Below are 11,725 nucleotides of genomic sequence, written 5' to 3'. Positions count from 1 at the left end.
GCTGTGACCGTGTAGTTGGTTAGCGGAACACCACTGAAATATAGAAGAAGAAAAAGACGACAACGAAGACAGCGAAGGTGGAGAGGAGGCGTTCGGCTCTCTGGGTTTGCCTCTCGGGATCTGGGAAACTCTCAATACTGCGAAGATGACGAGTGGGTACCCCAGAATTCGCTTGCTTTAGTGGTGTAATCGCTGTCAATGTTTGGGTGGTTTGGTTGTCTTTTCCCGCGAGGTCTGCAGAAGAGTCGAGCTGCTAGCTCTGTAGCTAACCGGATTTAGCCAGTGTTAGCCTGGACTAGCCGGGTTTAGGTCAGCCGTGTAGATCGACTTGAGTGCTTAAACCTCGGTATGTTTGTGCGTAACCGAGTCGGCTGGTTACTGAATTAAGTGCAGTCATTTTGGCTAGTGAGTAGTAAGCATACGTGAGTCGCTGGCGTTCTCCTGGCCTATCCCATCCCTTTGTTATTGTTATTGTTTACCAACTAGTCCGATTTCGTAATCGTCAGCATGGGGAGCGGCTACACACCTGTAAACACGTTTAATGTAGGTGGGTGTAGACGGACCACTAATAGTCTGCAGTCATCCAGGCTGTCGGCGCAGCGCTGCGGCGTTAAGCGCATGGTGACCGTTGGATTAGGTCTTGTAGGCTGCTGCTCGTACGCCCCCGGTACTGCCGTGTTTTTGGCTTTGATCTTCTGTTGCTCCAAATTTACATAATTGTGGTATGCCCTGGACATCTTCGTTAATATTACGTAAGTGGTAAGAATGGTTAGTTTTGTTTGAATGGTGGGGTTTTTTCGGACTTCAATAGCAAAGTGCCCTCTGACCCTGTAATATCACTCACTAACTCTCACATCTTAAATTGTGCAGTTGTAATTTAAACTGATCCTGTTGTAGTGTCTGTGTTGTTTTCTGCAATAGATGGAGTAGTTATCAGAAATGACAGATTTGAGAGAGTGACTCTTAAAAGCGATCAAGCGAAATATGAACCATTTCAGCAAAATGTGTCCGGATGTAAGATTTATTTGTACCTGAAAAACCACAAGATTGTTACTTGGACATGGTTTTCAGGGGGAAACCAGCGTGAACTGGCCCGTCAGAAGAATGCCAAGAAGCAGACCGATATGACCAAGGGCAAGAGAAATGATGATGGTTTGTCTGCTGCTGCAAGGAAACAAAGGTATGTGTCAGGCCTGCAGCAGAGCTCAGTCAGGATGTATGTGTTCTCTGTGCACATGTGGCTCTTGATGTTGTGGCTTGTTAAGTAGATGGTGATTGAAGCCTTTAAGAATCCTATCTGCTGCTCCTACTCCACAGGGATGCGGAGATAATGCAGGAAAAGCAGAAGAAAGCCAATGAGAAGCAAGATAGTAAAGCCAAATAAGGAATCCGGTGGCTCAGGATTCCCTCAGCGTGAGACGCTACTCCACGTTTATGAGGATGGATCTTTCTTTCTGATTAGGTTCCAAATCATAGATACACTTGCATTCTTGTAATCTCTAATGTGGTGGACAGTGTGGCCACCTGCTCTGGAATGCTTGTTTGCTGCCTTCTCAGATTATGCACAGGTTTTCCTCTGAGCAGCACTTCATGTATAAAGCAGACACAGGACCGTCCAAGTTTGGATCTACATAAATCTTGTATTTTTTTATCCTGTATTTTGTGCACCCCAGACTTGACACATAAATGTAGCTTTCTAGTTCCTGCCAAGTTGCATTGTTCTTTATCTAGAATTAAACCTTATTTCTGATGCATACAGTCTCTGTGGACAGTGTTGTGTGGCTCTAATTGTTCTTCAGAATCAGAATCAGCCTTTATTCGCCAAGTGTGCTGGGGCACACAAGGAATTTGTTCCGGCAGCTTGAGACTCTCTCGTACATAGAGACACTATACAAGCTATACAACAATAAATGACACTATGCAAACAAACAATAATTACACTGTACAAAAAATTACAAGTGTGAAACATAAATATTATATACAAGCCCACGTGGGTAACATTGTACATTATTAAGGTACGACGTAGAGTGTAGACAGGGGGCAGGTGACAGCTTAGCTGTTTATGAGGGTGATGGCCTGAGGGAAGAAGCTGCTCCTATGTCTACTGGTTCTTGAATTGTATTAGAAAAACTGAAGTTTTCTACTCGCCCAAACTGTGCTTGATAGTATTTAAGGAAAATGGAGAAGAAAAAAAAAAACTGGATTGTTTGGGTACTGAGCTCACAAAAGTATAGGGGTGTTAAAGGCTTGATTACAATTAGTTAGTCAATCTGGAATGACCCTGACTTTGGTTTATTGCAGCCAATGGAGTAATTTAATTCATTCAGTAAAAGTGTGGCTCAGTTTTAGAGAATGCCAAAGAAATTAGACTGATGACTTGTTCAGATTTCATATGGCAGCCTAAGAACAGCCATGCACTCCAAGACAGTGGGAGGGTTTTGTTTCCACAAAAGACCAAGGAGGATTTACATAAACCAAGAATGCAGTCTGTACCAAGAGCTGATCCAAGTCTTAGATTGTTTTCTCAAAAGGTAAGTGGATTTTATATTATGAAACTTACCCAGTTAATACAAAAATCACGTGATCAATGAATCGCTTCATTCATAGCATGGATCACAAAATAGTTTTTAAAACAGTTTAAGACAATGTAAGACACTTAAGCTTTTATTTAAAATTTAGTTTTGAAGACATTAAAATGACTCGCTAAGGAATAATTTCGCAATAAAACAGTTTAGCAATTTTGCAAGACAATGAAAAGACGACCAACATGGCAGACTGGGCTGTTTAACTGGATAAACTTGCATTTTGGATCCTGCCAAGATGTACATGCGTGTCCATGCTGTCTGCTGTGGAATTCCACAAAGGCTACATTCGGCAGCAGCGTCTGCTGGCAGTCTTTGCTCCTTCCTTCTCATCCTCATCTTCTAGACTTAGCTTCACATGTGGCTCCAAAGGCTCCTTCAAAACCACTCTCTTTACTTCTCTGAACACAGTGAGAACAGGCTGGTTAGACCAAACCGGTCAAGCAAGAGAACAACTGGGAACTTTGTGTGTCGGTAACAGGCTTTACCTTGCAAGGTGAAGGACAGCTTCAACAATGTTGGTTCCGTCTTTGGCACTGGTCTCGCAGAATAAAGCACTGTACTCCTGTAACCAACAGACACAAGTGAAGATGCTTCCGGGTTGATCTTTGGATGGGAAAACGGATTCTCCTCACCAATGCCAGCTTCTCCCCGTTGCCGGTGCCAACACAGCCTCCCTCAGGATGCTCGGACCGGAGGTCAACCTTGTTTCCGACGACACACATTGACACAGGTTTATCTATGGATTCCTGGTAAAACACGAATGAACGACTGACATCCGCTGTGTCCCTCTGGGGTTTGCTGAACCCTCACACACAAAAATGATTATGCTAATTAACATCCGACACTTTTCAAAAGGTCAACTTCAGAGACATTTCAGGAGGTAGCAAGTACTATGTTACTGATTTGAGGTTGAAAACTATAATGTCTAAGGAGGTCCACTATTGCGGGCCCACTGCTGAAAGTAGGGTAATCAAGGGATTTTCCTATTACTCTTTGCACACTTGTTAAAAAGGTTTCCCATCCACATTTTAAGTGACCTTAATTGTCTACCAATACAAAGGTTTTCTCCACAATGGAAACCTGTACACACACCATGTTAGTACCTGGATCTGGTCCATCCACTCTCTGATGCTGAGGAAACTACTCTCAGATGTGACATCATACAACAGGAACACACCGTGGGCTTTGCGGAAATATGACCGAGTGATACTGCGGAAGCTGTTGGGGCAAGAAACGGCCATTACGTCATTAAAATGCACAGTGACAAAATTTAGGCTTGTCGTTGGTGACCATACCGCTCTTGCCCTGCTGTGTCCCAGATCTGTAGTGTCGTTTCTTCTCCATCTACCAACATCTTCTTGATGTGCATATCCACTCCTGAATCAGTAAGGTTGTCCATAAGAAAAGTGGTCCGATCTTGGTTTTAGAAAGTGTTACATTTTAAATTGGACATCAAGAATCTGCCTGAACCATGCTATAGTTTCCTACTCACCCAAAGTGGTTCGAATATCTCCTCTGAATTCATTTGTGCTGAGTCGAAGCAAAAAGCTGGATTTTCCTGTTCCTGCATCTCCAGCTAGAACTAGTCTGTAGACAGGTGAAGTCTCTTTGACATCTGCTATGTCCTGCTTTAGTCAGAAAGTGAGACAGGTTAAAGGTATTTCCTGTTGGTTTGTATTGGAGTCAGAGGCAGTAATTGACTACACAGTAAATACATGTAACCAGGAGTCTCAAAGCCACATTCATCTCATTGCTATTCAATTTTAAGAATGTAGAGACTTGAGACCACAGTGATCAGAGCAGTTAAATGAAATGCTGTTGAAACACAACTCATTACCTGCCCAGCATGTCTGTCTTTTTTTTTTTTTTTTTTTTTTTTTTACCTGGATGGGAAAGGCTGAGAGACGTCTACGGGTGGATGAGACAGACTGACGTCTGCTGGGAGCAACAGAGTCCATCCCATTGGGGTTTGAGTAAGGAATCTGAAACAATAAGTTAACATCTACTGCCCAAGCTCATGAAAGGTAAAAACAGTAAAATTAAATCTAAATCATAGCAAACCTTACGCTAGCATCAGAGCTAGGAGAGTCCAGATTCTCCTGGTGGTCCTCACAGTCAAACTCTGTGCTTGAACTGTCCTCTTCATCTCTCCACAGAGACAGTCCACTGTCCAGGTATTGATCAGCCCAGCTAACAACATAGGAAAGATCTCTCAGGGATCATCTTATTTTAGTTTTACTACTAATTGCTTCTAAATAGAGCAGCAATGGTACACGAATAACTGCGCCGTTCAGTACATCCTTTTCTGTTCAGTACCTACAATGAAAAGAGTGCATTCATTTATTGACATGGGGAGAACCTAAATTCACAAACACAGCAAACATTATGCTAATTGTGGCTTTGAGTAGGTTATGACTAAGGCTGGTAACAGTCAGTCAGTCATAAAATCGGCAATTTGGGAACATTTTTATTTCCCAATAAAATACACCAGCATCAGAGAGAATGGCTGATAAGACTATCGGTTGTGTTTCAGGAAACACATCCAACAGGCTCTCTCATTTGAGCCGAGTGTGAGTATGACTGGAGCCAGGCAGAAACTGCCTCTGCAAGTTAGTCTCCCCATCGCATCTAAAACATTTTAGCCAGGAAATTCAGAACAGGCTAAAATAACTATGACTATGGGGGTGTTTATTGCTGAAGATCACACTCAGTAGCAAAATACACAAAATTTAGATTGGATTTAGTTCATTAAGACTGTTGTTACATTTTCAGTTACAGTGGTACCGCAGTACTCAAACTCAAATTTAAAAGTCGAACCAATCAGTTCGAAAAAGAAAAAAAAAATGACCAAGATCTCAATCTGAATCTCAGAAGTCAAACCGTGAACGCCGACCTAAGATAACTTGTATGCGCAGGGAAATGAGTCACACGGCACGTCTCAGCGGAAACAAAGGGTAACGCTTCAGTCTCAGCCTCGCATTCGCTGTGATAGCATCCTGCATGTTTACACTAGCTGAATAGATATATTTAGACAGTAAAAATACATTTAGACAATGATAGACAGTAACAGTAATTACTATATAATACATTTAGAAATTCTTATTTTAATATCACTAATAATAAACAATACATTTAATTATAATAATATTGTTGTGCCGAGCGGGGACAGAACGGAGACAAAGGCGCAGACGTCAGGGTATCGGCGAATACGGGGTTTAATTACAGGTAAGGCAGGCAAAACGCAGACAGACAATGCAATGACCGGACTGGGGAAACAAACTGAACGCGGATTAAATGCAGAGGACTAATGACAACAACCAGAAACAGTTGATCACACGGGGATTCCACACGGGGTTAACAAGGGGGCGTGGCACACGGAGGGAGCGGACAGGTTTTTTTTTTATTATTATTTATTTATTTTTTTAAACTTTACACATTAAATGTATCCAAACATTTTCTCACTTTACAAATTGCTGTTTTGATAAATGTGCTTAGTTGTGTTTAGTACAGTATATTCTCGTTTTATCCTGTTAATTTTGTGTTTAAATGCTAAAAAAAAAAAGAAAAAAAAAAAAAAAAAACACACATTTAGGTGTAATTTTTGAGGGCCAGGAACCAATGAAGTGGTTTTTCATGATTTCTTATGGGGAAAATTCGATCAGAACTCAAACTTTTTAGGATTCGAACCAGACTTCTGTACGGATTAAGTTCGAGTTCTGAGGTACCACTGTAGTTTATTTTAAATATTTATGTTTACAATATATAGATGCTTATTCATTTTTTTCCAGGTTGTTCTAGACATATGACTTGGAGAATTGTGTTTTCCCTGCTATACCAAGATTGCACTGAACGTTGAACCAGAACCATGGTTTGTACCAAACCATGAACTGTGTGTACCATTACACATCTGCTTCAAAACATGGATGATAACTTTCACATCTCTACCTGCTGCTGGTCTGTACAGATGGCTTCAGTTTTCTCAAAATGTGTTCATCCTTTGATGGGACCTATAGATATAAACAGATGAGCATCTAATCACAGAATAATTGATCTTATTGAGAACATCCAGATCGTACCCTGCTACTGCGGGACTCTGCAGTCCTCTCCAAGATGGACTGGAACAGATCATTGCTTTCATGCAGATTTCTCTTAATTTGCCTTGAGGGTGGAAGAGAACATTTTTTTTTAGAGTCTTGTACTCAGGATCACAGTTTCAAAGTGATCAGATTACTCAGCTGAAAACCTGAATGCTTAAGACCATTCACATGTGAGGTTAATTCCCCAATCCAGTTTAATGAGCTCAAACAAAACCCCACAAAACCCAAGATGTACCCATGACAAGCGATTGCGTCACATACACCTCCACCCAATGAGGTCTTGGTAGAGGAGGGCTCGCCAACTTTGGCCAGTCCGCCCAGAATAAGAACTCCACTTTCACTCGCTAAAAGCCACTCCCCCCATATACTGAACACGGACTGCTCACTTACTGGACAAGTTTGGTGTGGCTGCAGTAGGACTGATATTCGATCAGCATCTTTTGTAGCTCATTTTTCTCCCTTTGAAGACGAAAGAGGAGCCAGCCGTCAGTCTCAGAGAGAAGCTTCTCACTCACACACGCATCCTGATAGCCCCTCACCTCTCATGCCGAAGCCGCTGGTCTACGTTTTCCATCTTCAGCATATCCAGCTCCACTTGCATGTTGGAAATATTCACTTGTGCTCTGATCAGGGCATTATGCAACTGCTCCTTTTCCTACAGTGAAGGTTACCAGTCATCCCAAAGGAACATTCTAGATTTATACCACAGGTAGCGCACACTGTAACAAACAAGCAACTGCGACATTCTAGACCTAGTCAGTCAAGGTCTTAAGGTTTAGTAAGCTCAGGATTAAGGTACTAAAATATATTGTGTGCCTGAACCAGAGACATACTGCATGACCTGGACAAAGAACTTATTACTGGCATTAAAAACATCATTTTCATTAAGTGTGACAATGCTGGAATCTCAAATGGTAAAATGTGTACAAATACTGATAAAGCAGAAGCATCATGCTGCTTATGACAAGCTTTCATCAGAAGATTAGGTCCTTTCACTCTGGAGGTAAAGTCTAGCTGTGATGGGGAGGCTGAAGCTCCATCCTAGGAGGAGGTGCAGGCCACAGCGCCACCTTGTTCAGCCTCTTCAGAGCAGCCTGTAGCTCCGCCATCTCGCATTCGTACTCTCGCTGTGTAGCGGACATTGAATCCAGTCGGTGCCGTTCCTGCAGCGAGAACGGAAGGAAGCTGAAGTTGTGGCTGGAGGCTGTCGCATTAACCCTCGCTTAAAGGACACGACGCACGATGTGGAATGTGCTTCCCGCCTGACCCCAGTTTATAGACACCGCTCCTTCAAAACAGGGTTTTCAGCCCAGGTTCTGTGATCTGCTGAGCGGCAACAGGGCATAGGACTGGGCAAATCATCATATCAATTATGATTTTGGCTTCCAACGATCATCAAAACAAAATCATTAAGATAAAACAAGTTGTGCCGCATTTTGTTTCACGATGAGGCTCCTGTCTTGTTACAAATCCTGAGTAACCCCATTCCAGCCCATTTTTATTCATTTCTCAGTTGAATTATACAGTTCAAGGAAATCCACTGATAAAAAGACAAGTTTTTAAAAAGGTCAATAAAATGCATGACAGTTTCCAAAGTCAATGAGTAATCAGCTTAACTGACCTCAATATTGTCCAGAATTATTGTGATTGGAAGTTTTTGCCATAATCAAGCAGCCCTAGCAGGGGGTTTGCATAACCAGCATATTCATCCACTAAGGGGACCCTCCCCAGTCCTTAGTGACATATACACATCAGTGGTAAAGGCTCCCACCCCCATTTTCATTTGCGGTTTCTGGTTTAAAAAAAAAAAAAAAGGGAATCATTTCATCTCTTCAAGTCATTATGCAACCAACCCTCAGAAGAACCGAATGTATTCATTATATGAATTGACATATTATGCACATGCAGTCATATAGGAGCCTCTATTTGAAATAGTACCTACTAAATAACAAACCAGTCAATTCTATGAAGAGTTCCGACACTCTCCAGCAAACCCTATCACTATACTCACCATCTCACACAAAGTCTTCTCTATACGACCAAGCCGCTTCTGCAAGCTGCTCTTCACGCCGATGTGATTGTCAGAGGCCTCCTCTTCCTCCCTATCAGTATGCCAAAAAATTCTCTTAATTCTAACAAAACTCAAGTATAAAACATAACACTGGGGCCACACACATCAGCGATGCCGGATCTGATGATGACTGGTCCTGCTGTAAAGAGAATTTGATCTTCTGGCTTCTCTGTCTGAGGATCTGCAGTCATTCTGGTCTTTAATTGTAGTTTTTTTTTTTTTGCTTTTCTTGGGTGGGTGGAACAAGAACCTCTCCCACTACCTCATTCATGTAGCACTAAGCCATCCAGCCCCCCTGTCAGGTGACAATCCTGGGCTGGGGGCTCCTGGACTTTGTACCATTAGCAAGGCCTTGTGAAAAGGCACCGTAACAGTTACCCAACAGTGGAAAGCGTAAAGTAACTATAGAGATTCTGTGAGTAGAGTCAGAAAAGCACGGTCCTTCTCCCAAATGAAGAATGTGTACAGCAAACCTTCATCGGCTTAAGCAAACCACAACTGGTTTATTAACCCATGCACTGTTGAAGTTTGTTTTCTAACTGATGACACACGTTTTGATTTCCCAGTGGTATTTGCAGAACACAAAAGCAGGCATCCTCGATTTCCATCTGGACACCTACTCTAGGCCCATTTTCTACAGTTTGTTTTACAAAGGACTTATATGAAGCAGCACTGCCTATATAGAGTAATCCGAGTAATGAAAAGTCTCAATTCCCCTTTGGCTGCCTTTCAGATAACAGCTATAACATTCTGACTAACCAAGAAATCCAGATCATTACATGGTGCTTTCATAAATCATTTGTTCATTTGCCATAATCATCTAACAGCATCGTTTGGCAGTTTGTTTTACGTTTGTCAATCACTGTGGTTTCAATTGTATTGTCTAAATACAAATGTATTCATTAATAAATTAGCTGTAAGAATGGACAAATACAGATGAATAAGCTGTTAAATTAAACCCCGTACCCATAAGAATCATGGAATTTCTAAAGTGAAAATTATTGAAAAGGTAATCTTAACACATACAGTTTCTGAAAACAACAAAACATCAGTTACTGGCTCACTCCTAGGTAATGATAATTACTACAGCGTCGTACACTGCCAGAGAGAAATTATGATATGCAAGAAAGGCAAGGCAGTTCTTGGGAATCCACCCCCTTCCTCCGAAAGGTGAGTTGTACTTACCTCACCGGTGACGTCACCCCACCATTTCCATTGCCCCGCGGTGCTTTGGGCACGGGCAGTTTACCCCTCGGCGTCCCTGAAACACCCTCAAACAACACGCAGTCCCGCTCATCTGTGCAAAGCACCAATCCGGCCACCGGGCTGGAGGTACAGAGGGTCCGGCAGGCGTCTCCGCACCCCCCTGCGATTCTGTCCGCGCACCCGCATGGGACGCCTATGGGAAACCACGCCAGGGCAGTTCGATTCTCATATAACCCTGTATGGCAAAATCTTAAAAATTTTTGCAAGACAAATCGAATTACAAAAATTGCGGTCAACATCGTGAAATGAATCGCTTATTCCAAACGCGGCGTATTTTTTTTATTAACTTTAACCTACCGATGCGATAACACACCCCTTACAATATCACACATCAGTTTCTCCCAATCTCTCAGTTAATACACACGAAGAGCTACTATCCTCTTTCCGATGGCGAGAGAGTACGCTTATTTAAACAGCATTTAATAAAATAGCTACAAAGTACCGCTTCATTTTATTGCGCAAAACCCCAGAAATAAATGTGATATGCAGCCTAACCACGGTGCGCTCTGTGTATCTGCCCAGCTAGTTTGTGCGGTTTGAGATCTTAATTAACTAAGATAAACCAAGTTAAAAGGACTGCCCTAGAGCTAATTTTGAAGCAGACTAAATTCGTGTCAGGTGTATTAGGCAAATACGATAAATGCCCTTAACCCAGGGGTGTTAAACTGCAGTCCTGGAGGGCTGGAGCCCCGTACATTTTTGGGTTTCCCCTCATTTAACACACCCGATTCAACTCCTTGTGCTAATTACCACACAGCACTTGAATTGAATCATTTGTGGTGGAACAGGGAAAGAACTAAGCTACCAATGCAAAGTTTCATTCTTTATTTTTACTGCTCCCGTGCAGTGGCGATTCTAGACCAAATTGACCAGGGGGGCCAAAGTGGGGCCAATTATTTTTGAGGGGGGGCACGTATGAGGACAAAAAAGAGATCAACATTTAATTGTATAATACATGAAGTGAATTTATTTGGAAGACAAAATAAACTGAACATTAAACAATAAGACAAATGAGTTTCAAACACATACTGTATGTGCACAGTAAACCTTGAAACAAAGTTTCTTTTTTGTACAGTAACGTTTCTCTTTGTGCACAATAACTTTTTTGTACAATGCGGGAAAATGAGTCACGCGGCACGTCTCTCAGCGGGAACATAAAACTAGCGGGCTGCTCCAATGCGTAGAGTGAAAACTTAATCTTTTATCATGAGTCACGATATTTATGTGATATGTGGGCCTGCTTCCTTATTTGTGTATTAATATGTGTTTATTTTTATATGCATATATATTTACGCATGGGTGCATATGTCTTTGTCTTTTAAAAAAAATAAGACTACTGTAGTAAATCTGTATTAGCTTTGGAGATTAAGCAGATGAATAAGAAGAAAATCGTAACTCAGACGTTGTTAACCCAGGGACTGCCTTGTACCTTTTATATCTGATATGGTATTTAATTATAGTTTAGCAATAACGCTAATTAAGTACACACACACTGGATGCCATGTTGCTGGAGCAATAGGTGACACTGTTTATTAATACCGTTGCTATGGCGCAGGAAGGGACTTGCCTACAGCGTACAGCCAGGGGCGTTGCTAGAGATTTTGGGCCCCATGAAAGCATATCATATTAGGCCCCCCAGTCCAAACCAATCCAGTTATTTTCCTAATTTTTTAGGGCCCCTGTCACTCAGGGGCCCTTGGAATCGT

The 11,725-nt window shown here is 42.0% G+C and overlaps 2 protein-coding genes across 4 annotated transcripts; one reads left to right on the top strand and one right to left on the bottom strand.

Annotated features, from left to right (window-relative positions):
* Nucleotides 1-1,754, top strand: LOC111859375 (small EDRK-rich factor 2-like). The gene is made up of 3 exons (XM_023841974.2): nucleotides 1-152; nucleotides 1,072-1,180; nucleotides 1,318-1,754. Exons 1-3 carry the CDS (start codon nucleotides 146-148, stop codon nucleotides 1,382-1,384), a joined length of 183 nt encoding a protein of 60 aa, XP_023697742.1. The 5' UTR covers nucleotides 1-145; the 3' UTR covers nucleotides 1,385-1,754.
* Nucleotides 1,755-2,648: 894 nt separating this feature from the next.
* On the bottom strand, nucleotides 2,649-10,637 carry LOC111859365 (ras and EF-hand domain-containing protein-like). 3 transcript variants are annotated; one of them, XM_023841944.2, is made up of 15 exons: nucleotides 9,939-10,637; nucleotides 8,694-8,784; nucleotides 7,753-7,845; nucleotides 7,222-7,337; nucleotides 7,073-7,141; nucleotides 6,662-6,743; nucleotides 6,531-6,592; nucleotides 4,652-4,775; nucleotides 4,469-4,567; nucleotides 4,078-4,213; nucleotides 3,881-3,962; nucleotides 3,689-3,803; nucleotides 3,218-3,286; nucleotides 3,071-3,147; nucleotides 2,649-2,983 (listed from the first exon to the last, which is right to left on the bottom strand). In XM_023841944.2, exons 1-15 carry the CDS (start codon nucleotides 10,256-10,258, stop codon nucleotides 2,866-2,868), a joined length of 1,653 nt encoding a protein of 550 aa, XP_023697712.1. In that variant the 5' UTR covers nucleotides 10,259-10,637; the 3' UTR covers nucleotides 2,649-2,865. The 3 variants fall into 3 exon arrangements, with proteins under 3 accessions (XP_023697712.1, XP_023697711.1, XP_023697710.1); XM_023841943.2 differs by having other exon boundaries at nucleotides 3,218-3,331; nucleotides 4,078-4,210; nucleotides 9,939-10,636; XM_023841942.2 differs by having other exon boundaries at nucleotides 3,218-3,331; nucleotides 9,939-10,635.
* Nucleotides 10,638-11,725: the final 1,088 nt, after the last annotated feature.

The sequence above is a fragment of the Paramormyrops kingsleyae genome, chromosome 11 (assembly GCF_048594095.1).
Source record: "Paramormyrops kingsleyae isolate MSU_618 chromosome 11, PKINGS_0.4, whole genome shotgun sequence".
NCBI lineage: Eukaryota > Metazoa > Chordata > Actinopteri > Osteoglossiformes > Mormyridae > Paramormyrops > Paramormyrops kingsleyae.
The sequence above is the reverse complement of the archived record's forward strand: the minus strand, read 5'-3'. Positions and strand labels throughout refer to the sequence as shown.

What these genes read in the sequence shown, in the direction of transcription:
- LOC111859375 (XM_023841974.2), top strand. An exon ending in GCTGCTGCAAGGAAACAAAG is followed by an intron (nt 1,181 to 1,317) that starts GTATGTGTCAGG and finishes CCTACTCCACAG; the next exon opens with GGATGCGGAGATAATGCAGG.
- LOC111859365 (XM_023841942.2), bottom strand. Translation starts at nt 10,258, where the DNA reads ATGTTGACCGCAATTTTTGTAATTCGATTTGTCTTGCAAAAATTTTTA. An exon ending in AGATATTCGAACCACTTTGG is followed by an intron (nt 3,963 to 4,077) that starts GTGAGTAGGAAA and finishes TTACTGATTCAG; the next exon opens with GAGTGGATATGCACATCAAG. An exon ending in ACGGGGAGAAGCTGGCATTG is followed by an intron (nt 3,148 to 3,217) that starts GTGAGGAGAATC and finishes TGTTGGTTACAG; the next exon opens with GAGTACAGTGCTTTATTCTG.